This window comes from Nipponia nippon, unplaced genomic scaffold (assembly GCF_047370975.1).
Source record: "Nipponia nippon isolate SJK-2023a ecotype South Korea unplaced genomic scaffold, ASM4737097v1 scaffold_36, whole genome shotgun sequence".
NCBI classification, from domain to species: Eukaryota; Metazoa; Chordata; class Aves; order Pelecaniformes; family Threskiornithidae; genus Nipponia; species Nipponia nippon.
The window spans coordinates 1,096,332-1,121,124 of record NW_028262354.1 but is presented as its reverse complement, the minus strand read 5'-3'; the positions used below and the strand labels follow the sequence as shown (position 1 = coordinate 1,121,124).

Sequence of the window (24,793 nt, the reverse complement as noted above, 5' to 3'; positions counted from 1 at the left end):
GGCCCGACACAGGCCCCAGGAAGGGCTATCAAGCCCCGTGGTGTGGCCACTGGCCCCAGGCAGGGGGTTACTGGCCCCACACGGGCCCCAGGAAGGGCTATCAAGCCCCGTGGTGTGGCCACTGGCCCCAGGCAGGGGGGTACTGGCCCCACACGGGCCCCACGAAGGGCTACAAGCCCCGCGGTGGGGCCACTGGCCCCAGGCAGGGGGCTACTGGCCGCCGCCGGGGCGCGGACGTGGCCCCGCCCAGCCGCAGGGGGCGCCCTCCCCCTCCCGCCCCCGCGCACGCGCGGGGAAGGGGCGTGGCCGCCGCGGGGCCGCCATTGGCTCGGCCCAGCCCGGCGGGGCGGGGCGGGGCGGTTCCGTGCGCCCGCCAAAGCGTTCCGGGCGGGAACGGGGGCGGCGCGGCGTTCCGGGCGGCGGCGGACCGCGCTCCCCTCCCCATCCCGCCCCTCCGGGAGCGCGGCCTCGGCGGCGGCGGTCGGGTCGGGTCCGGTCCGGTCCGGGGCGCCATGGAGCCCCGCGCAGGTAACGCCCGCCCGGCGGGGTCGGGCTCGGGAAAGTTTTCGGCGGGGCCGGGCCTGCGGCGCCCTCGGCGCTGCTGGGGCGGCGGCGGGCGGCGCTGGGGTCGCGGCGCTGCCCCAGGGAGCGGCGGGGTCCCCGGGCGGCCGCAGGCCCCGTCTGGGCCCGGGGCTGGGCCCCCAGGAGCCAGGGGTCCCGGCGCGGCGCCCGGGCGGGGCGGGCTCCCGCTGCGGCCGCCCCGGGCCGGGGAGGGGGAAGCGGCGCCGGGGGCGGCCGGGCTCCCGCCCGCCGCCGTGGCCGGTCCGCGGCCGCCCTCCTCCCGCCTCCCCGCCCGTTCCTGCCCTGTGAGGAGCCCCGGGACAGCGGCTGCCCCGCTCCGGTCCCCGCCGCCCCAGCCGGTGACTCAAAGCGGAGGGAGCGGAGGTTTCGGTGGCTTCTGGCAGCGTGGGGCCGATCTCAACAACTTCGGCTCGAGTGAATCCCCGGGTTGGGGAGGGGGAGCCCGGCTTTGCAACGGGAGCGACCACGGCTGCGCCGGGACGGCGTCTGCGGTCGCTCCGTCCAGCGCCCGAGCCGGGTCTAAGCTAAAACGGGGCGTAGGAAGGGGCAAGGCCGGGGCGGTGGGCGCAGGGTCATGGAAACGTTCTCACTCCTGGTGATTTGGGACCAAATAGTTGCGATTTGGTTACTTTCCCTCTGGTCTGATCCCATTAGGATTTGCCGTTTGCAGCCTGGAAATCCCTACGGCTTCTCAGTCCCCGGTTTTGCGTTCGAACCGGAGCAAACTTTGCTGCCAGCCTCCGGCCGAGGGTTTCGCCCCGGTGAAAAGCCGTCGTCTCTTTTCGTGCGCCCGTTTAACCGCGCCGGGCGTTGGCGTGAAGGTCTGCGTGTAACCGTCGGGGCCAAGGCCGTGCTCGCGCTCGGGTTGCTCGGCCGTGCCACAGCGAGGCACGAGCTTAAAAACAACTCCGAGAGTTTACTGTCCTTAATCTCGGGAGGAAAGGGAGTTTCTCATCTGGCTAATTACAGGTTGCCTCGCTGCCGAGCCATGGACTCCGTATGGTTTCCTTGTGGGCGAGGAGGCTGGCGGTGACTCACCGGCTCGAGCATCTCTGACAATCCCATGCTTAAGGGAAACGTCTTTGCACCGACGCTCTGCCGTGGGAGTCGCTTGCGCAAGGAGCGCGGTAACGGGACGGATCCTCCCGGGAGCCGGCAGCGGCTCCCTGTGACAGCGGGGAGAGCGTCGCTCATCCCTGCCGCGATGTCTCTCCGCTTACCCGTCTGTAAAATGGGCTAACGCCGGCGCGGCGCCGTATACGTGCTGATGAGTTACACAGCGCGTTGGCTGGCGGCGATGCGCTCGCAGCGTGCGGGGGGATGATATTCAACTTTGAAACGCAGGGCTAATAAAGACGTTATTGTCAGCTTAAGTCGCGTAGCCGGAACAGTCAAACCCGGTGGCTGGAATTCTCCACGTCGGATCGCTGACAATGTCAGATTTCTTCTTCCTGACCCCGCCGCGTGTTTGCGGGCCTCGGCGACAACTGATCGCGGTCGCTCCCGTTCGTACGCCGCAGTCGGACTTTCTGGTTTGGGTTCGCTTTCTGCCCCGCCTTGCGCAGAGCTCGGCTGTTCCCGACCCCGGCAGCGCAGCGCTGTTCTATATGCGGCGATGTAAAGAGCGTGAAGCTCTGTTTAACGCTGCTCTGTTGGACTTTAAAGCATCGTGGCAATTTTTTTCTTTGGAACTGGTTTTCTTCATGGTGTTTAAAATACAATTAGCACCGCAAGGCTTTTTTTTCTTTTTTTAAGACTTGGATTAATAGTTTCAGTAGAACAAAAGCTGCTGTTTAAAGTAGGCGTAAAAGGAAAATAAACAGTTGGCACAGGGACTTGCGGCATCGCAGCTTTAACCTGCGCGGGGCGGGGGCCGAGCTCCTTTCTGCTGACCGTGAGTCGTTACCCCGGCGTTGCAAGGAAAACGTTCTTTTCCCAGGAAATACGAGGGATGTTCGTGGTGGAAAACGTATTGGCGAAGCCGTTGTGCAGCAGCTCGAGCAGCGCGCATCTGCGCTGCGTCGTTTTTTGAAGAAATGTGGTGTTTAACTACTGGAACGTGCGTTTTTGCTTGCTAAAGAAATCAGCTTATGGAGGGGAGGCGGCGCGGCAGCTCACGGCTTTTGTATTTGGTGCATCTGGAAGGGACGTCTGTCGGGATACGCGTTAGGAGCACGCGACTCGGCAGAGCCGGGCTTTCTCCGAGTGCGTTTGTAGGTGTAGAAACACTCGTCGGCTCTCGGCAGGCGAGTGCGGGGCATCAAGCCTGCAAATCCCTGCCGAGAACAGAGGGAGGCAGGGGATGCGGAGAGGAGTTGTGCCCCCAAATACTTCGGAAGATCAGGACCGTGGTCTTTCTGGTGCCTTCGTTTTTGTCGGTTTGGTTTTGCGCCGAGAGTTCCCCGTGTTTCTGGCGAGTCTCTGCCGCCTGATGCCGTGCGGTCGCAGCGGGACGTGACTTCGCTCTCCGTGGCGGGGAAGTGCTCTCACTCTGTATCTCAACAAGCGCCTCGGCTCTGACGGTGCTTTAGTTAAACTCTAAACTCACCGCTTCAAATGACGGAAAAATAGATTTCCCCGGCAGGAAGAGCGCTGGATCAAAATACTACGGGGAGAAAACGGCGCTTAGTAGGGTGGCGACATCTGCCGTGGCCTGGTTTGCGGAGGTGCTCGTTAGGAGCATCCCCCCCGGAGGCCGGCGAGGACAGCGAGTGCCGGCCTCGCGCAAAACCAGGGTTTGCGCTGGAAATAGCAGCAGCCCGATTGGAGCAGGTGAATGTGCCTCAAACTGAATTTCCTTGTGTGCAGCCGCTGAGAAAACTGTGTTTATTTTAGATACGTGCCTCGTAGTTGGCTAAAACGGGAATTGAGCCTAAGACGGGTTGTTATGGAATTACTATAATTCTTGAGGGTGTAACCCCGCTCCTGAGAGCGGGTGCTGCCGCGCTCGTCAAACGATTTAATGGCTCTATCAAGCCGCAGCGTAAGGAAGGACGATTTTAGGAAACTCCGCTTTGTGCAATGATTTCTTTGCCTTCTGTTCCTGCCGCCGCCACCCCTCGTCCTGATGAGGCGGCTACCGCGGCCCTGCGAAGGGCGGCGTGTTCGCGGCCGAACGTCACAGCCCTTAACTCTACGCCGCGGTGGGATCCTCGCCGTCGGCTCTCCATCCCAAACGCGGCCGCGCTTTCGCCCCCGGGTCCTGGCTGCTGCCTCCGTGCCGGCTGGCCTGGCGTCTGCCCCGGGACCGGGTGTACGGGACCCCGCGTCCCCCCCCGGGGGTGGCTGTCAGAGGTGAAAAGGTGCTGAAAGTGGAAGCAAGGATGCTGTGAAAATTAGACCATGCTTGCTCGATAATCATCCTGACTAATTATTGCACCGATGATGCTTTTTTTTTTAACGTAATACACAATCCGCGTCAGGGTTTGAGCCGTTGTTTTGCCTTCAGGGCCTTTCTGAAACGGAAAGTTGAGGTTTGTAATTTTTCCTCTTTCGAGGAGGTTTGCACTTTTCAGGAATTGATAAATAAGAGTGGTGATGGTGACGATGATGTGGGTAGAGCCTCGGACGTAAGGAAGCTGCTGCGTTTGTGTTGGAGACTGTTCGGCTTTTGTACGGCTTTGAGGCTTCGCTCCTGTGCCGCTGCCGATGTTTCTTCAACCCAGCGTTCAGAATAATCTGGGTGTTGAAATGAGCGTGGTTGTATTCGGAGCAAAGGGAAGCAGGTAGCTGTAATCTGGAAAACAGGGTAAAGTTTTTATTTACAAACAGTTAAGCATATGAAAATCGTCACGTTTTTATAAACTTTCACTGCCGCTCTTGCTTAACTGCTGCTTTTCTCGTGCTCCGACTCTTGAGCAACAGCGTATTTTTAAACACGCCTTTTCCCTGCTGGAGAGGCTCCGTTTGCGGGGACGGCGTGCTGTCCTGCAGCAGCCCGGCTCCTGCCAGAAATCTGCCGGAGGCTTCCGAGGGCAGGCTTGCACAGGACGGTAAATCTCGCTGAAGAGCTACTTGTACCGAACCCGAGATGCTGTAGCCCTGCGACCTCAGCGCTGCGTCCAGCCCGGCCGCGGGCTGCTCGTCGCGGCTATTTACAAATATTCCTCTTTTTGCCTTGTGGACTGGCTTCCTTTTTGCGTCCACAGCGCCCTTTCTTTGGGCTGAAGGAGCTGGCGAGCTCGCACCTTCCTTTTCACGGGGAATAAGTATTTTGCTGGGCCGAACGGAGGTTCGATGATGATCTGCCGGTTTGATTTTTGCCCTCGATGCAGCGGGAGCTGCGTGGTCCGTATCCCGTCTCGTACAGCACCTAGTCGGAGCTTAGTGACTATAATAAAGTATTAGGTCAGGTCAGGTCCAGCGCAGCATCGCTAATCCCGGCTCTGTGTTTCGGCTGTTCTCGCGCGCGTTAGGTAACCTGCCGGCGTCAGGTCAGGGATGTGGGCTGGGACGGAGGCAGCGCCCCGCGCTCGTGGGAAGGAGGAGAAAGCGAGGAACCTCCCTCGAGGACCTTCAGGTCTTGCTCGAGCCATGTGAGTAGCTTATTTTGCTCGTAGCTTTTCTGATAAGGCTCATTAAGTAAAGAGCAGGGCTTGGTCAGCTCAGGTGCGGGGCCGCTCACGGCGCCGCGGTCTCGCCCATCTCACCTCCGGGTTGCACCACGAACCTGTCGTTGGGGCAAGGTTTGCGTATGGGTCTGCGGGGAGAGCGAGCCTGGCACATTCCCCTCTGCGTTAGACGTAAGGGCTGCTCCTTGCAGGTTTTTGGGTGGGTTTTTGGTGTAGGGGTTCGATACGTTTTGTGCATCGCTCGCGGGAGCTTCCTTCTGGCGCAGCTTTGCAAAGCAAAGCGGGTGAGTGCCGGTGGGGAGCAAAAAGCTGCTGGCTGCGTCTGGCAAAGCCTAGATCTCCCATGGATTTTGGCACCTCCTGCCTTGGGTCTCGTCTGCAGGTAGCCGGGGGCTTCGGAGGGCCCGGCGTGGGGGCTCCTCTTGGCCCTTCTGGGGCTGGGACGTGGCGGAGGCGCCTGGCCAAGGTCGTGCGCTGACTTTGTGCCGCTGGGACCGGAGCCGGCGTCCTGGCGTGGGGTCCTGCCCGTCAAAAAAATCACGTGGCGAATCTAGGGAAGAGGCGGCGTAGTTTTGTGCTCCTAAAATACTCCTGGAAATACCTTTTTAAAAGTAGCAAAGGCTGCCTACAGTGCAGGAGTTTCACATCGTGTTTCATGCTTAGCTTTGACATTTAGCCCTTAAAAATATTTTTTTTTTCTTTTTCTGAAGTACGTGTTCTCAGCACGGGTTGAAATTTTAACAAAATAAGAAAATTAGAGCCCCTCAAAATTATCATCCTGGAACCAATAGTCCATCTTTCCTGTTCTGCGGATTGTGTGTGTTTCTGGTGCAATGCTTATTTGGTTAAATCTGCTTGATGGGGTTTGTTGTTGTTGTTGTTGTTCCCCCCCCATCGTGCCCTGGAAGACAGAAGTGATGAAGCTGAGGTACCTTTAATTGTTTTACCTTGCTTCCTTTTTATTTTTTCCCTCGATCTCTTTTAATTTGCCTGACGGAGTTAGGGCCGGAGCGCGGTGCTGCGGTCTCCGCAGGCCGCCCCGGAGGAGCGGGGTGCTCTGCACCTCCCCGGCTTTGCTTCTGGCGAGGTCGTACCGCGCCTGGCAGATGGCGTTTTGGTGGCCTGTTACCCTGCGGAGAGGGCGCGGGCAGCGAGGCGGCTGCGAGTCGCTTTGCTTCTGTGTATTTTTCCTGACTTTACTCTTGTTTTAGACAGGCGCTTGGTATTAAGTGCTTTAATTTCCGTTACGAAGGTTTTGCAGACTGACGTAGAGATGAACCGGACCCGGCTTTTTCCTCGCTGCCCCTTTCTGGAAGAGGCAAAACCAGAGAGGGTCTTGTCCCGTGTCGTGTCACCGCCTGGAAGGATGAAGGTCTGAATTAGCGATAGGTGGAGGCATCCTGACGGCGCTCGGGGATGCACGGCTTTCACTCGCTGTTTTTATGGGTGTGGTGACCGAGCAAGAAATACTGTTTGTGTAAGGATCACGCTTATTATAGTCCAGAGCTAGGTGTGACTCAGGGCTCGGTGTAATCTCACCACCGCGTTGCTCCATTGGAAACATCGCCGTGCTCGGGCCCCGCCGCGAGCTGCCGGGGTGGGGAAGAGCACGTCGATACGTTGCTAAAAATCCCGGGCAGAAGCAGCGGAGAAGCCTACGGGTAACGTAATAAAATCCGGTGTGTCGTCCGTGGGCGGGCAGCCAGCAAAAGTTAGGGCGTCGTGGTGTAAGACTTTGTTACTGGTGTGGTTTTGTGTGTTAAAATCACCGATGGCATGAACTTGTCCTATGGATTGCTTGGCTTCTGGCTCTCGGAGGCCCCCGGGCCGCGCTGGTCTGGTCCCGCCTGGCCCACCCTTTCCTCGTGCTCCTCCTTAGCAAACGTACCCCGGCCCGGCGGCCGCCTGCCGCCCCTGCGCTGCGACAGCGCCGTGCCCTCATCTTAACAAAAGAGATTTTTCAGTAACTAGGCTGGGAAACACAGCTTCCCAGCCCAAGCTCTGTCTAAAATCAGAATACATGCGGTGCAGAGGGAGTATTTAAATGCACTTGAAGATGAAAGTCCTCTTCGGTTGCTGATGTCTGTTACGATGTTGACTTAAAAGCTGGAGTTTAAAAACAAGAGAGGTTGCACGTGGGCTTTTGACGCAAAAGGAAACGTTTTCCTTGGGCTGAAACTGTAAAGTTTCCTAATATAGTTTTGGTTGCTGTGTCCGGCTGCCCGGCGCGCGGGGAGCGATGCCCGAGGGCTGAAGGGGCGCGGACACCCGCTTCTGCCTTCGTTTGAGCCCGCGGCGGGCGCCCGGTCCTGCGCCGGTGGCTTCGGGTCTCGATGTCCGCCGGGACTCGGGGGTTTGGCGGGGCAGCACCGGCGCGTCTCTCACCAGGCAGCTCTTCCGAGTCTGGTTTAAAATAAATAAATAAATAAAGACTGAGTTTCGCTTCTTTTTCTGTTCGACCTGCTTTTGTGCCAGAACTGAAGATTTCACGCTCTGTTGCTGGTTTTGATAAGATTGGCTTTCAGAAACCAGGGCAGTCTTACTGTAGAAACAAGCAGAACGATGCAGGCTCCTAAATATTTGTAATCCAGAAGGCTCTTATCAGGGGTGTTGCGCGTACAGTCGAAAACTTGTGTTTTCTGTGCTTTCTTCTCGTATTTGCACGCAACTGATAAAGCAGCTGGTGTGGTGTGGTGCCAAGCAGAGACACGGGAAGAGTTTGTCGGAGGCAGAGCTCGGTGCGTCGCCGTAAGCTGACCGGGAGGGTTAGCCCAGCGTTGTCAACCTCGTGTTGTCTGCAGCAAAGGTTCTCTCGCAGGGGAGTCGTCTCCTTCGTTAGCTGACTGCTGACGGCTCCCTCCTTCCGCAGCTCGGAGAGGACCGCGCTTCGCAAGTATGACGGCATGTTCAGACATGACGGCGAAACGGGGTGAAGTATTTCCAGCAGCAATGAACTCAGTCACGCTTTCTGGACGGAACAATTAAAAAAAAAACAAAACAAACCCAGAAGACCCAGTGAATCAGCCTGAAACCATTTGCTGGCAGTCCTGCAAAACCCCTCCGGGTCCGGCGGGGCACCGCGCTGCTCCGGCCCGAGATCCCCGCGCGTGGCAGGAGAGGGGCTGGGAGCTCGCGAGCCGTTCCTCTCCTCTCCTCCTTGCTTGTGTTGATTTAAGCAACACCCTGTGGCTTTTATGTTTTAGAAACACCTCAAGGTGGAGAGGAATTTGTTGAATAACCTTTTAGCTTTGTTTTGAGCCTGCGTTATTTAAGACCAGCGCAGGCAGAAAGGCATCGTACCTTGAGTTCTTGTGAATCTTTAAAAATCAAGGGGAGGAGAGCAGTTAAAACTGAATTAATACGCTTCTGAATGCGGCCTTCAGAGATGCGATCGACTAATTCTGTTGGATTTAAATTCAGGCTTATTTCGGAGCTTGTCGGCGCGGACGAGCGGGACGCCCTTGCCGCTTGCCCCGTGCGAGCTGGGGTGGAAGCTCAGCCTGCGACCGGCTGCGCAGATAAAGGCTTCGCCCCGGTGCCGGGGTGGTTGTTCCCGCAGATCTCCCCGGGGACCGGCTGGCGGGAGCCCTCCCTTCGGGCAACGTCGGCCATGGGTGTTTAAATCCCGTTAATTAGCAGCCCGAGTCGCGCTCCCTGCGGGTGAGCGGGGCTGCTCGTGCCGCCGGCTCCGGTGACCGATGCAGGGGATGGTGACTTCTTGCAGAGGCTGATGGGCGCTGGGAGCAGCGACGGCCACCGCCGACCAGCCGATTTCGGGGCAGATGGAGCTGCCATCGCCGCGGGCCGCCCTGGCACCCGTACCGATGCGCCCAGCGTGTTTCCATGGGGTGGTAGCGCTGAGCGGTCCTTGCCTTCTAAACTCCTGCCTTATCATGGAGAAGTGACTGCAGGCAGCAGTAAATCCACACCTTTCCGCCTGACCCGATCGGGTCGTAAATCGCTTTTATAAGCTTTGATAGCAGAAGCTGAGGAGGCCCTTGATGGAGGGGGTTTGGTCCCGTAGCTGGCAGTCGGTCATGCAAGAATCCGGTCCTGTGCATTACGAGGTTATTATTTATTAGATTTGAGTGTCGTGCTCTTTTGCAGATGAACGTTTAAAATACTGGCCAGAATCTTTGCCTCTGACTATGAGGCGAGTGCACTTGCAGTTTTTCTGGGGCTTTCCCCGAGATTAACTCTGAAACGTCCAGCGATGCCCTGGCTGGGAGGCGGGAACGCTTCCCAGGCTCGGGGTTTTGCTGCCTAGCGCTCGCCTGTCTCCTGCCTCCGAAGCAAGCCTGCGAATCCTTCCCGTGTCTCATAAGGGCGAGGCTTAATTAAGCTTTTTATAGCATTTTACAAGCATTAGCTAACTAAATATTGTGACATCCCTATGGGGTAGGTGGTTTTTCCGCTTCTCCTAATAAAGGCATTTCTATCCATGCGGGCACTCGGAGAATTGTGTTGGGAGGGAGCTGCTTCTGAAATGAGGTTCCCGATGATGCCCCGTGCCCGGAGTTAGGCCAAGCTGCTCTGAAAGTACCTGGCTTCTCAGGCAGTGCTGACGTTACCCCGTGCCTGCGTGACGCATCCGACGGAGTTGTAAGACGACGTCGTAAAGAGGCTCCTGGAGACGGGAGCATCCTTAAAACGAGCGGCTTTTAGGAGAGCTGAGGTTGCAGATGTGCTGAAGATGCTGCTGGTGGCCCGCTGACGGCGATGTCTGGAGCTCGTGTTCAAAGCGTCTGTGTTCCTAAAGGAAAAGGAGAATGGAAAATAGGGTGAATGTGGGTTCCACGCTGAGCTTTTACCTGATTTCTTATCTTTATGGCACTTGGCGAGAGATTGGGGGTGTATGAAGAGGGCACGGGTGCTGGTACTTGGGACGAGGGAGGAGAAAGGTCAACCCTCTGAAACGCCAATTTTATCTGGACGGTGATACGGCAAATTCTGGGGAGAAGCGTCATGCCGAGAGCTGAAAGATGCCAGTGTTTGCCTCGAACGTAGGGGGTTTTATTTTAATCAGGAGGCACCAGAAGCGAGCGGCACGACTCCCGCTCCGGTCCCTCGTGTTTCGCCCGCATAGCTGAGCGCTTGCGTCACGGCAGAAGAGGCGTCGGGCTCGGAGGATTCCTGGCAGTCTGGGACATTGTGGCTTCTAAACGAGGCGTCACGCACGGTTCAAAGACAATATTGACACCGTTGTCAGCGGGCTGGGGCTGGGCCGGTACGTACTCGGTGGAATTCTCCTTCCGAGCCGCTGGTGCTGCTGCCGATGCCAGGAGAAGGTTTGTTTTCTCTTGAGCTTTTCCCCTTTGGACTCTTCTACCTTCTTTGGCTTCTTCTGGTTGTATTTTCAATTTAGCTTCCTTGCACTGCCTCTTGCTTTGGTTTTGAGTTTGTTCTCCCTGGGGTTTGCCAGTTTTTCACCAAAGCACGCCGCGACGTCTGGGAAGCCGCGAAATCCATCAGCGAAAGAGGGGCTAATAAACTCTCACGTTTTCAAAAACTTTGGCCAAAAGCAGTCGGGATGAAAGTCTTCAGCGAATTTAATGCTCTACCGTTCCTAGAGGAGGGCAGGTCCTCGTAGGAGGCTGCGACGAGATGGATAATCCTCGTCTGCGGTGTTTCGTCAAAGCGTTCAACCTCCCACCAGCTCGGAGGCTCAACGGCGAGATCGGAGTGGCCGCGAACCACGGGAGAGAAAGCATGAAGGATGTAAGGAGATAACGAAGTTGCAGAACAGCTCTGAGGGGGAGCGAGCTGGAAGGAGGTAACTGGGTACGATGCCAAGAAAATTAGGATTACAACTAAGGACCTGAAGCCCGAAAACCCACGTTCCGCAGCAACCAAAGCAGCGCTTCCATCAAATGGTTTATTCCCTTGCAAGTGATTTATCTTTTTTTTTTTTTTCTCCATATTTTAAGGTAGAGCTGAACGGGAGGGAGAGGGAGTGAATGTGCTGCGTCCCTCGGTCTCGCTTCTCCTGTTTGTTTGCGGGGAGATGGCTGAAATGGGATAATTTCTGTCCGTCGGGAATCTGGCGACGTGGCTGGGTGTATATTTTGCAGCATTCCCCCCCGATGTGCTGGGTGCTGCGTGAACGCCCGCTGCTGCGCTGCTGCTCGACGCCGGCCGCGCGAAACGGTGTTACTGACGGGGCGCAAATAACAACGCGCAATTGCGCGCTTCCCAGCCGCGTGGTTGTTCAAATGGGAATCTCTTTTCCCAGATTTCGCTGTGGAGGAGGCACTCTTCTTCCCCAGGCATCTATTTCGGTCCTCTATGCAGATTTTTGAGAAACCTCGTTTGCGTGAGGCTGAAGAGAGATGTAAATCCTCCGGATTTACAGAGCAGAGCTGCCTTTGCATCCCCAGCTCTCGAGGCGCGATATCAATATTGGATTGTGCAAATAAAGGTGTGTGGATGGGTTTTTTGGGGGGTGGAGTGGTTTGGTTTTTTTTCTTCCAAGTTTTGAAAACCTCAGCGAGGGAAGCGTGACAGCTCCCCGGTGAATTAGTTGCCATTTTTTCTTAGATAAAATACTGAACACATACTGCCAAGATGCCGCAGGTGGATCGCCTTCGGGGTTGCTCGTAATAGGTGATGGCTTCGGTCCTGGAAAGCCGTCCACAAAGCGTTCGCCCCACGGTGCCTGCGAGAGCAGCAGTTGTGATTTGGGCTGCGGTGCGATATTCGTGCCAAAAGCAGCAAGGAAGTCTTGCTTCTCACCAGAAAAACGATGGGAAGGAGCTGATAAGACCTTACCACCGCGGGAGGATTGCTGCCAAGCGTTCCTGCCCACTGTTTTAAACTGTTTTGAAGCTCTGAAGAGTGTGTTTTAATTCGGAGTCGATGATGAAGCCTCGCCGATCCCGGTCTGCGCGAGCCGGCCGTCGCCTCTCCGTGAGTCCAGAGCTCGGTGTGCTCCACGCTGTCATTTTCCCCCGCTCGTATCAAGATTTTCATTATCTGAGGAGCTCGGAGATGGGTATTCTCGACTCCTTTTTGTACCTGAAAATACAATTAAGGAAAACACGCTGGGTTTCTAAAACCTTACCTCAGTGGCTACTGCTCAGCAGCCCGGTGGGGGACTTAAATGAGAAAAGCTTCGAGGGATGTGCAAGACTTGCAAACATCTCAAAAAAGATGGAAAAAAAATAAAAAAAAAGGGAAAGCTAAAGGAATTTAGGGATAGCGGCGTCTTCGGAAGCCCGCCTCGCTGGTCTTTCTGGGCGCTTCCCCCCCGTAGCCAGGCAGCGTGCGGGGAATCGGTCTAATTAAAGTCTTTGCAAATTGAGGCAATTGGGTTTTGGCTCTGTGCTGCTGGAAAGAGGGAAGTTTGGACGCCGTCCTTTCTGCGCGAGGGCGGTGGATGGCAGCGGGAGGCAGGACCCTCGAAATTCGGCTGGTGCTTTGCGCACAGCCTTTAAACAGCAAAAGCTTCGGGTGCACGCAGCATTGCGCTCGAGGGTATTTTTATTGTTTTTCCCCCTGGAATAGCTTAAAATGTAAATATTTGGAAAGTAGCGTTTCCTTGCTAAGTACTGGTTATGAAGTATTTCTCAATAGCTGAAAGGAATGGGCGCTGATAAGGGAAAAACCCCGTAACATGGGATACGATGGCTTTCTTCAGTATTTCAGATTTGTAACAAAGCTGTATAATAAAAATCTGATAAACCACTTTGCTAAACGTGCAAATTCATCCCAAAAATCTAAAATATGAAAGGCGAGGCGCTTGGCATCAGGGGCTTTCCATCCACGTCGGATGCATTGGGGATGCTCCTCCAATATCTTCAGGCAACGTGTTTTCTTAGTCCTGTTTTTGTTGCGTATTCCCATTAAATATCGGAGGAAAGCTGGTACCCGGCGGGTTTTGGGGTGAAGTTCCTGCGATGGCGATGCCGGCCACCACGCGGAGAGGAGAGGCTGTTGTGCGGGAAGATGAAATCGTGGCTATTCACCATTTAATTTGCTTAATTCCTGCTGGTGTGTCCTGCAAGGAACTGTCAGCATCGCAGAGATCGTGGAAATGGCTGGTTTGTAGTCCTAAATACGGTTTCTTTAGCACGTTTCTATTGGCGATGGAACGGGAAAGCTCGCTTATGGATTATACCCAGCACTGGAAGCGACCGTGAGAGCATCGCGCCTGCCCACGGATATGCACACGCTTACGGAGGGTATCTGGGCGTGCTTGACGCCTGCAGCCTTTGCTGGATGATATATTTGCGGTTGCAGATCTCTCTGGGCTTGGATTTCCTACCTGTTATGGAGGGAGGGAAGAGGAGAGAGCGTTTCCCTTGCACGGGAAAGAAAAGAATAACTAAAAACTAAACCCAGAGGGAGCGAACGTTCCTTGCTTGAACCCCGGCGATAAATCTCTCTAACGGTTCATCGCCGTGTCGTCGGACCCGGAGTTTTCCATCTGTGTTTTGCCTGACATTTTTGAGCGCGCGGGAGTTTGCTGGGTAACTGCAAATGCCATCCGTTAGCGGGTGTGGGCTGTGCTGCTGCTCTTTTCCTCCCCAAAAGCCGCGCTTTGCTGCGCACGCTTAATTTTTTTTTAAATGCCGAACCCACCAGAAGGAAGTTATCTCTTATGGCAGTGAGTTTTCGTTGAGAAGCTATTTGCTGTTTCTATAGCTCTTGCCGGTGGTTAGAGGATACAAACGCCTGGCTCCTGGTTAGGGATGTTCCCTGCATCGTCGGTGGGGCAAGAGGAAGAAATCCCCTGCCAAATTTCGCTGTCTGAATGCGCTCGGGTTTAGGATTGCCTTCAGCCGACAACAGCCCCGAGATTGCTCCGGTGATAAAAGAATATTAAGTCGTTTTTCCGTGTGCCCGAAGTTAATAAGCGTACGATTAGCGAGCGTGGAAGATAATAAGAACGGTATTTAACCAACAAAGCCAGGAAATTCCAGATTAAAGCGTGGATGTTTAACTTGCTGCTCTCGGGGTTTGGGAGTTGCGTGCCATTGGGGAGTTTTGCCCATCTTTAGGAATAATCCTGAAAGGAGACGTTTTTAAGGCACCGGGCAAACAAACGAACAGGTTTGTTCGTCTCCCACGTAACGCTGAGATTCCCTATCCTGCTCTCAATACGGCAAGGCCTCCCTCAACCAGCCGTACGAATTTTTTCCCCTCTTCTTCGCGTGCCAGACTTTCAGCTCAGGATGACTGTTTTTCCCAGCGGTTTCTCTTCCTTGACGGTAGAATTTTTACCATAACCCTTGAACTGCAAAATAAATCCCCGCGGAGCTGTGTGCCCGGTCCGAGCTCCTGCGGGTGTGCGCGGCTCTCCGTTTCTGCCTCGAGGAATGCAGAAAATCAGGATTTTGAATGCACAGCAAGAGCACACACCTCTCTGAATCTTAGGACTTAACATTTACGTAACATACCTTCGGACGGGCTGGTTTTGTTCCCTTCTGGGAAGGAGATCCGGGCTGGTGCTTTTTTTTTTTTTTTTTTTTTTTCCTGCAAGAAGAGGAATTGTTTTGAGGTTGTTTTTTTTTTGTTTGTTTTGCCTGAAAGGGGCTTTTTGTTTGGTTTTGCATAGGCAACATCTACTAATTACAGCGTTTCGGTCTTGCTTTTATTTCCCTCGTGTGCAAGCAGGAGGGGGACCGCCTGCCGGGGAGGGCAGGGATGCTGAACCCTCTGCAGATGTAGAACAGAAACTTTCTGCTTTCTTGCTGCTACCAAACTCGCTGGTTCTCCCAGCTCCTTGGCCGTGATTTTGGAAAGAAAAGCTCCGCCGCCTCTGAAACGAGAATTGATTTTTCTCGTTTTCCTGAGCTTGCTGAGCCCTTGGCGTGCCCCTCGTTAGCGGAGTCGTTACGGCCCGTTCACCTGCGGGGAGAAAGCAGCAAAACTTGTATTTTTTTCTCCCAATTATCAATTAGTTAAACACCAGGCGCAAAGCACAACTAATTTTATCGGGGGAGGTTTATTTTCCCCCCTTGGCACCTACTCTCAGGTAGTTCCCGGCCAGCTCGGAGGCTGCCTGGCCGGGCTAATTATTTTATACTTTGTAATGCGAGCTGCGCGCGTTGTTGGTCTCGTTCCTAGATTGATGCCGAGGTGCTGATCCGGGCGCCGCCGACCCCAGCTGCCAGGAGGAATCCATGAGCGCAAGACCTCGGCTATGGACATCGTCCTGTCGGATTTTGTTCGCTCAACGGGGGCCGAGCCAGGACTGGCCCGAGACCTGCTGGAAGGTAAATAAAATTGGGAATAAAAGAAGGGAAGAGGCAGGCGGTGGCTGACGGGGGGCTGGTAGGAAAAAAGGCGTTGCAAGAGGGGCAGGGAGCTGCTGGCCAGACCCCGGGGCTGGGGGTAGGCGAGCGCGAAGCCGGAGAGATTGAAATCGTGCCCTCGGCGGCGCGGCTGGTGAAATTCTGCCTCGGTTTCTTGTTACGCGTCCATCGGATAATGAATTTCAAACGTTGGGAAGGAGAAACGCGTCGACCGGGAGCGCGGTTTCCCTTCGTTCATCCTCTCCGTTCGCGCGTGGCGTTCACCGCGAGCAGCAAAACTTCAGGATTTTTTTTCTTTATAGCAGCGATGCCTTCAAAGGGGTTGAAGGGATAGCACTAGGTGAAGGCTGCCTGCGTTTGGAAAGCAGTATAGGGGTAATTATATAGGCAAAGCCGTGCTTTTACTGGTATATCTTGTTCTGCTTGTGAAGGTGGTTTGATTATGCCGATCCAAATTGCTGTTTTGTCGGTGCCGGTGACCTCTCCTGGCAGCGCACCCCCTTACAGCCCCCTCCGCACCCGGCGTGGGAGCCTGCCTACCCAACAGGAGCGGGCGGTTTAGGGTGATGGAGAGCACTGGGGGGCTCAGGAGTTGAACGCAAACATCAGCTGCGATCAGTTTGCTTTTAAACGGGCGCGCCAGCCCTCGAGAGCCTCGGCACGCCGCGCTGGCAGCTTTCTAGGGCTCTATGTACTTAAAAGAGCACGTAGATTTGCCCTAAAAATATAGTGTAAGGTTGCCTTTCTCAAAAACCCCCTCAGATGGGGAAGCTGCTCGTTAGCGATCGCCTTTAGTTGAAGGCTGCAGGTAATTTTTTTCACCCTGCGCTTAGAGCAATGGGAAGGGTAGAGGAGAAAGGATGCCAGCTCTGAATTTTGGGGCTGTAAGCTTGCTCGCGAGTGTTGCCGTTGGGTTAATGTCGACAAAAGGACGGGGAGTAAATGCTGGCATCTGTTGTAATGCTGGAGGACAGAAACATTGCGTGAGAAGCGGGGTGGTTTGTACCTAATTAACCAATCTGTAATTACAACGCAAGACCATACTTGCTGTGTTCCTCGCTATCATCCCTTTTCTCGTATAATACGGGTCATTTTTGTTATTGCTTGAACCCGGGGCTACCTGATGCTCCTACGGCCTCCGCGCCAGCTCCCCGGCTGCTGCCGCTCCGGGTGCGCTGGCAGTAATGAATTCAAAGCCCTGAAATTGCGGCTGTAATCTGTGTCTTTAGGCAGTTTGCTCCACCTGCTTGGCTCTGGCTCTCCTCGGCCCTCGCAGCAGCGATTCGTAGCTTTTTCCTCGCCAAAACTCCCATTAGCTCTGCCGGGTTCAGGGCTTCAGCCTTTAATTTTGACAGCCGAGCGTCGTCTCGGCGGAAGTCTGGCGAGTTGTGGGTTTCGTGGTGTGTTTATGTGCTGGTTTTTGGGTTTAGGTTGCTTTGTTTCGTGTCAGGATCTCTAATGTTATCTTTCGGAAGAAATATTTAGGCCTGCGACAGGAAAGGTTAAAGCAGATATTCCTTCAAACTCTCCCTCTCCCGCTTGGCACATGGGTTGATTTATTTTGACAACGGTAGTTTTAGCTCCTTTTCATGCCGTGCCGCTGAGTCGCTGCTGTTTCTTCTGCAGCCTCGGTGGAGTTGACGACGCCAGGGGTGGAAATGAGGGAAAACACAGCGATTTTTTTTTTTTTTTTTTTTTTTTTTTTTTCCTTTTTCGGGTGGGTATTAGCGAAAGCAGTCAGATAAAGCAGAGGTATAAAGTGAATTAGTCAGATGTGAAGTTTGAGGGCGATAGGAGCAATTTAAGTCCTGTTTTCTGTCTGCGCGTTGAGTTTCGCGCACGTGTCAAGCGAAGCCGGTCGGGTGGCAAGGGCAGGTCTCCTGAGTGGTGGTCTTCTCCGTCGTTCTGCCCTCCGGCACTGCGGGAAGCCCATCGCCTCGACAGCAACGGGTTTCAGCGTACGAACGCACACAAAGCCGAAGAACCGGGGGAGAAGGGGACATCGTGACTGGCAAAATTATTTAGGTTCTGCTCTTTGAAATCGTCCCACGTTCCGGCAATGAGAAGTTGGGCTCCGGGTGTCTCTGTGGTTGAACTTCTGGCTCGTGGTGACCCGGGGGACGCCGGTTTTCCTGCCGGAGGAGGGAGCCTCCCCTTTATCATCCAGGCACCAGCAAAACCCGCTCTGTGCAAAAGTTGCCCTGAATGCCTCTAACCACCACGCTCCTGTTTGCCAAAAAGCACCGTGGTGCCGAGTCCATCAAAGGCACCCTTTCCAGGGGCTCGCAGATGGCTGGGTTCTCTCGTAATGCTGGGATTTGTGAGTCCTCTCAGCTGCCGTCGTTTCACGTAGAGTTTCCAAAGTTCATTTTTCTCAATCTCTGAAGTGGCCGCTGGTGCGGGTGGTTGGGAAACGCAGCCGCCGCGGGTCGGTGCCGCTAGCGTGTCCTCCTGTCCCTGACACGTTAAAGCAAATAGCGATGTGGCAGCAAATTCAGTTTTAATCTGACGAGTCATTCTCATTCCTTGCTACTGATTCATTATTTCATGGGGGAGGGCAAAAAAAAATCCCCTTGACTCAAAAGGTAAAGCTTAAAATAACTTTCCGTTTGGAGTCAATCATTAAATGCTGCAAATTACCTCTCTCAAAAGAATTTAAATACTTGAGAAGTGTATTTTCTTCAGGGAATTGGACGTAATGACTTCTTTTATTGTCCATGAGCTATCATATAAACCAATTGGCGGTTTATATCTTTCCTGTAGTGGAGTTGCTATATATAAAGTTGGCTTGCTTTCTGCAGTGTCTGCTAACTTGCTAATTTAAGAGCCTAGATTAACAGTGTTCATAAAAAAAAAAAAAAAAAAAATCACAATTTCCCCAAATGTAAGCCGTATGGTAGATCTTTGGTTTTGCTGCGTGTTCTTGCCTTTGGAAGGCAGTGGCTTGTAAAAGGTCAGTTTATTGCATGCTGAAGGACTTGGGAGTATTAATATATATTGTGTTCTTGCAGCTTGCTGGGTAGTGTGAAAGGGAAACGGAACTGCTTTAAGGGTTCGCTCAACTCCACGAGGTCCAGGCTGTTTTGCTGAATAATTTATCTGGCCAGTAATGACGTGAGCCTGCTGAAAAGTCTTCTGGATACTGCCTAGCCCGGCTGGCACCTTGCTCGCTTCTGTGTTTTGGGTGTCAGGTCGAAAAGAATGGGGTGGCTGTCTCTTAAAGCGTGCACAGAGGTTTAAAAAGTCGTGTTACAGATCATCAGCTGTTAAAGTTGCCTGGTTTTGCTCAAGCGTTGTCCTGCGATGATGGGGGGTGAGGAGAGCTGGAGGCTGTTGACTCTGTCAGCAAAGCGGTGCCTGCATCGCGACGGATTATCTCCACCGCGGTTGGAGAGTCGTAAACCAAAGCGCTCGGTGTGACTTAAAGCAATTTGCCGTTAGGTTTATATAGATGTTGGTGGATGTGACACAGCCCGACCTTCCGTTTCCCTTTCCTAAGGGCAAAATGATGTTTATTTTACTCCGGTCCCGTGCTCTGTGCTCAGCGTGTGCTGTTATAGTGACCCTGCCCTTCATTTTACAGCCAGGAATCTTGTTCTGGCAAAATTATGTCTCAGACAAGATATAAGGAGGAAATTTTTTATGCTGAGGGTGGCAAGACGCTGGCCCGGGTGCCCAGAGAGGCGGTGGGTGCCCCGTCCCTGGAGACGGTCAAGGCCAGGCTGGAGGGGGCTCCGAGCAGCCCCGTCTGGGTGAAGACATCCCAGCTCAGGGCAGGGGGATGGACTGGGTGGCCTTTGGAGGTCCCTTCCATCCCAAACCATTCTGTGATTCTGTGATTCTATGAAAATTTGAGGTCTTTGGACTTTTCTTTGGGTTTTGCAGATGTCCAGCATCCAAGAGCAGTAGCTCCCTCTAAGCTCTGGATGTGTCCCCGCACGCGCGAGGTGTAAACCACCCGCGCTCCCCGTGGCAGCAGAGCCAACGCTTTCTGGGCACTTCAGGTTCACGGCTATCTCTCTTCCAGAAATGCGAATGAACGAGTGGTGCTGCACCCTGCTTTCCTCCTTGTTTCTGCGAGACATGCCTTCATGCTTCGTGATAAACTGCACTATTTTTAGTTTCTAGCATGGATGTTTTAGGAACTGATTTGATTTCTTTCTCACGTGATGGTGACCACTATCGATACCTTCCCATCCAGGCAAGAACTGGGATCTGAGCGCAGCCCTGAGCGACTTTGAACAGCTAAGGCAAGTGCATGCCGGCAACCTGCCCCATTCCTTCAACGAAGGACGCAACTATAAACCCCCCGAAAAAGAGGCAGCCCGTCCCGGGCGACCACCGCTCCAGCGGCAGGATGATATTGTGCAAGGTCAGTGTCACCCGGTGGCTTCCAGAGAGCCGAGTCACAAAAATGATACGGATCGATTAAATCTTTCTTTCTGCTGCCTGAAATGTTGATGTGCTGGAGCAATCCAGCCGCTCGCAACCAAAAAGTGCGAGCTGAAGGCAGCGATTTGATAATTGCTTCTGCGAGGTTTGCTGCTTCTGCACCATTCAGGAGTTTTTTTCATCTTCGTTCTCAGAAAAACGCCTGTCTCGAGGCATTTCCCACGCCAGCTCGACCATCGTCTCCCTGGCCCGCTCCCACGTCTCCAGCAACGGCAGCAGCGAGCATCTGCTGGAGATGCCCATCTGCACCTTCCAGCTGCCCGACCTCACCGTGTACACCGAGGACTTCCGCAGCTTCATCGAGCGAGACCTCATCGAGCAGTCGATGCTGGTGGCGCTGGAGCAGGCCGGTGAGTGCTTTTTTAATGCTAACACAGTTCGGCGGCGGCAGGTTTGCGGCGGTACCACCGGGAGCGAGCCTGAGGCCGCAGGGAAGCGAGCACGCTGCAAGGACGCGTATCTGATAGGTATTATTTCATCCCTTTTTATAGCACGGTGCAAGAGTTGAGTCAGAGTCTGCCTCACTTTGCCTGCAGGCACTGAATGTAAATAAATTGTGGATGTCGTCATCGCTCATGCAGCTCAATGGTAACGCTCAAAAAAGTTGCGTTCTCTCACCCTCCGAGCTTCCCCGTGCCCGCACCGTCCTGGCAGCCTCGCTGAGAGGAGGGGGGAGAAGAGATTCCTGCAGAACGCAAACAGTAGCTCATCACCGCTGACAAATATTAGAAGCGATTACAAACATTTTAGATTGATGATGCATTTTATATGCTGCTTCAACGCAGGAAAGCTCATCTGCTGGCTCCCTGTTTGCCTGGAGAGGAGCCACCTTAGGAGTGCAGATGGGTTTGGTTTCCAGCGTGCTGGTTTCCTCCTGAATAGTTGCTAGGTGCTCTGTAAATAAGATTTAGCCGGTGAATGAACGGGACCTCCGTGCTGGCGGAGAAAGCCTGATGCGTGTTGCCAGGACGGCTTGCATGGGGCGGGGGGCAGGAGGTCACCGGGCGGGAGCTCGGGAGCCTTTACCCCTCGCCGTTGTTTCCGTCACCGACGCACATACCAAGAAAACTATTCCTTCGGGGAGAACATATTCTTAACGTCAAATTTTAGCCCTCTCCTGCTCAAGTGTTCCTGTAACAAATATTCTCATGTTTTGGAAATGAACACTCGATCCAAGCGATCTCGTTACAGCAGCGTTGCCGTTCGTCGCCGGCGAAGCCGTCGTGCCTAATGCAAATCAAACGCGCCGATCCGCACCTGAGCGGAGTCGGGGGTGTCGGATCGCTGCCGTTCAGCACGGGATCGAGCTGGGGGAAGCAGGGCTGGCTGTGCTTTTCCGTCCCTGCGCTGGGGATGCTTCCTGGCCTGCCGGGACGACGTTAACGTCAAGTAATTGATTTTTAGAGAGTGCCTTTTGAAGACTAAAGTGTGTCTGCATTATGTATGTGGGTTTGTTATAAATGGGTGTTTATCTTGATTAAAGGGCTGTGCTGCACATATAAAATATTCCAAGCTTAATTCGAAGTAGAGTTTTGAGCGTGGTGCTATGATCTACGGTGACTCCCGTTATTAATTTAGTACACGCTGTCCTTAGGGGATTAAGCAAATATTTTATAGACCAATAAAGGTTCAGATGCTCTCCTCCTCCTGTCCAGAGATCCCTTTACACCACCGTGGGCAGAGTAAGTGCGCTTTAAAGTGGCTGTAAATTGTAATGACATCCTCTCGGAAAGCTTTTAACGTGCTCAGAGTTGTATGAAAAGATCTTGGTGGAGCTGAAAACTTGGCCCTTGCCGCAACCTTTGCGTTCTTTGTTACGAACCTAAATGGATTAAGCCTTGCCCTATATTTTGAAGACACAGAGTGGTTTTTCTCGTTGCGCACACAGAGGAGCAGTCGGCGGTGCCTTTCCCGAGGCTATTGGAAAAAAAAAAATAAGGAAGAACTGAAAGAAACCCCTGGGTTTGGTGTCTGCCTTGGCTGCGAGGTCAGGCTTTCTCCCCGGGGTCGGGACGCGGTGCCAAGCACGCCTTCGAACGTCCCCCAGCGTATTGGCAAGAAACCTCCTGCTTCGCACTTCAGACTAATATTTAATAAACATCTGTAGGTGGACTATTAAAAACTGCTGAGTTCAGAGATCGGCGTGCTTGCTTCACCATGGGAACGGCATCGCAGGAACCGCAAGCGGGTTCCTCGTTCTTGGGGTGTAAATGTCCCGCGTCTCAGAGCGGGCAATCAAAGAAATGGGTGCCTTGGCCGTGCATCACCCGGCTTTTGAGAAGGTTTTCAGCCCGGGTTTAGCCCGTGCGTGAGCAGAGGCACGTGTGGACACATACCCCACTCGCTCTTACCTACCTGGCATCCGACTTGCAAATATTTTCGCCCATAAGTCATTGGCCGGACTGGTTCCCTCGGCAGGAGAGGCGAGCTCTCGTCTGGGTCCACCTTGCTTCAAAAAAACAGGTGAAACATTCTCAGAAGTTGGGTGCTGGGCTCTGCCCGCTCCCTTCCTGCCAGATCGCTGCCTGTGGCACGGGACCGCTGCCGCGATGCCTTCGGCCCCTCCACTGTCATCCGCGACCGGGAGGTGAGCCTGTGCCGCGGAGGGAGGCATCCCCGACTGCCCGGAGGAGGACGACCGAGCTTTCGGTGAGATGCGCGCTGCCGTGGGTCACATCGTTTTGGCAGGGTTGGTTGGAAGCCTTTGATTCCCATCCTCCCCAAAGCATGGGAGAAAGTAGCTACCGACGTGTAACCGCACTCGAACAAGCTCTTATCGCTGCCAGATCCTGAAACAAAAATGTTTTCTGCGGGTATTGTTTTCCTCAAAGAGATAAGCTCTGGATTAGATAAGGAGACTACAGGTGAATTATCTCATTTTAGATAGATGAAACGAGCTTGCTTCAGCATAGATGCCACTTTTTCTAGCTGCTCTCCTTTTTTGGTCTCTTTTTTTAGCCCACTTGTAGGTGGTGATCCTGCTCCTTCACCTCCACCAGTGATTCAGCAGGGGGGAAGAGCCCCAGCGCCCTGCAGTCACCGCACCGAGGTCCTGGTGGGCGTTCGTGTTGATCTGTCACGTCAGCCCGAGCAGCGCGAGGCCAAGTCACCCCCGGGAACGCTGTCGTCGTCACGCGGAGAGGTTGGCCTTGTAATTACGGTGCTGGTAGCCTTAGGGGAGCCATTTGGTTTTTCGATGAGTCAGTCCTCGTCTTCAGGCTGGGAGGAGCGCCGTCTTTGTTCCTTCCTATCGCCGTGACCTATTTAGATGGTTCCTGTTAGAAGAAACGATGGTATTTTACCCAAAGTTACACCTTTGGGCGCAGGTTCCTGATCTCTGCTGGGACAAACAGATGTTCTGTAGCAAATCTGGACCCCATAAGAGTCACGGTGCTGGAAGCAGGGAAAGCCTCTTGATGCTGGTGGACTTCTCCAGACGTGCAGAAGAGCTGTCGCCGACCTCGCCGCTCGAGCGATGGTTGTGGGAAGATCCCTCGTGCTCTTGAATCCGGTTATCTTTCTTGTAGAGCTTTCAGGGCTTGCTCCTAATAACCGCGTGCAGAGAAATATGTTGTTTTAAATACTTTTAGGGGGCCTCTTGGCCTTTCCACCGCCTTGATCGGAGCAAAACATTTGGAGAAGGGCTTAGGGAATGCGGTTTCTTTCGAGATGACTTGTCTTGCGTAACTGGAAATCCGTACAAATTACTCTGCCTGCCTCGCCGGGGATGTGCGCGGCACGGCGTGACCGCGCGCTGCAAATAGAAATGCCTCCCCAAGGTGTGTCCCCTCCGAACTGGACCTGACTTGGCTCGACGAGAGGTTGCACAACCTCCAAAGCGCCGACCAGAGATGCAAACTCCCCTGGCCGCTGAAGAGAGCAGCAAATTCTCCAGGAGCAACGTGAAATGGATTTTAAACAGAAAAAAACCAGCAGCTCAGCGCTGCCCGCAGTAGCGTTACGTTTTGGTTAGCTTTTGTGAGACGCTGTTTTGCTGCTCGGTTCGCTCCGCTGGCCCTGTGCCACTTGGCGCAGGCTTGCGACTTGGCTGTGCCAGGAGCTATATTGAGGGAAAATAGCCGGCTTTTCCGAGCGGAGCTATTGTCCCGAGGCTGTGTGCTAAACACTTTTCAACTCCAATGGGTTCCTTTCCCGATGCGGAGAAAAGAAATTACCCGCCTGGCGTTGCAGTTAGCTCTGCGTTTTTATGTTTTCCTGTGTTTATCGATGTTTAAAAACAAATTTTCTGTATTTAGCTCTTCTACAGCTGCTGTTGCCGAGGTTGTGCAAACAATGTCAAGAAATCCTGTGTTTGAGAGCTGGGTCGCTGGCAGGGGCCGTGCTCGGGAGCAGAGAGAGGTTCCTTAAAATGCTGGGAAAGGGCCGCTTTTCTGCAAGAGCAATTTAAATGCAACTCGTTGGAAGCCTGAGCAGCATCTACCAGCCAAAAAACTGCCTGTTGCACAGGATCGGCTGCAGCAAAGCTACTGGAAACAGTGGCAGCCAAGGGAGGCAGCGCCTGGTTTTGAGGGCATAGCAGCGAGACGCAGGCCGGGTTGTAAGTTCAAAGTCCAAATTCAGCCCAGCTTCGTTTCCTTGATAAATGTTTAACCTCCAGTCGCGCTGTACTTGACTGTTAATTTTTTTCCTAGCTTCTATTTTTAGATGCTCTTGACTTGAATTACTACAAGTGCCTTATATTACCAAAAAGCTGCTATTTTTAAATGGCGTAAAGCACTGTCAGTTTGCATTTTCATTGGTAAAGCTGCTGGGATCAGCAAAAGTCCCTGAGTATTGTACCTAAACCAGCGAGCAGGGGAAAAATGACCGACGGGAGACGGTTTAAATAGGAATGATTTGGTTACAAGAAGAAATGAAAAGCAGTTCTTAACTGGAGAAGTTGTTGGGCTCTGTTTGTGACGGGCATTTCGG

General features: G+C 53.8%; 1 protein-coding gene across 5 annotated transcripts in view; it reads left to right on the top strand.

Moving 5' to 3' along the window:
- The first annotated feature begins 386 nt into the window (after window positions 1–386).
- Window positions 387–24,793, top strand: part of OTUD7B (OTU deubiquitinase 7B) — a 37,943-nt gene continuing 13,536 nt past the window's right edge. For 4 of the 5 annotated variants that reach the window (XR_015707830.1, XR_015707829.1, XR_015707831.1 and 1 more), the window contains exons 1-4: window positions 391–528; window positions 15,222–15,370; window positions 19,611–19,781; window positions 19,996–20,211. Coding sequence is in view for 2 of the 5 variants with exons in the window: in XM_087772134.1 (XP_087628260.1) it covers window positions 15,298–15,370; window positions 19,611–19,781; window positions 19,996–20,211 (460 nt within the window). In the remaining 3 variants the exon portion in view is untranslated. Of the gene's footprint in view, window positions 529–15,221; window positions 15,371–19,610; window positions 19,782–19,995; window positions 20,212–24,793 lie in introns of all 5 variants that reach the window. The other variant, XM_087772135.1, reaches the window with a different exon arrangement.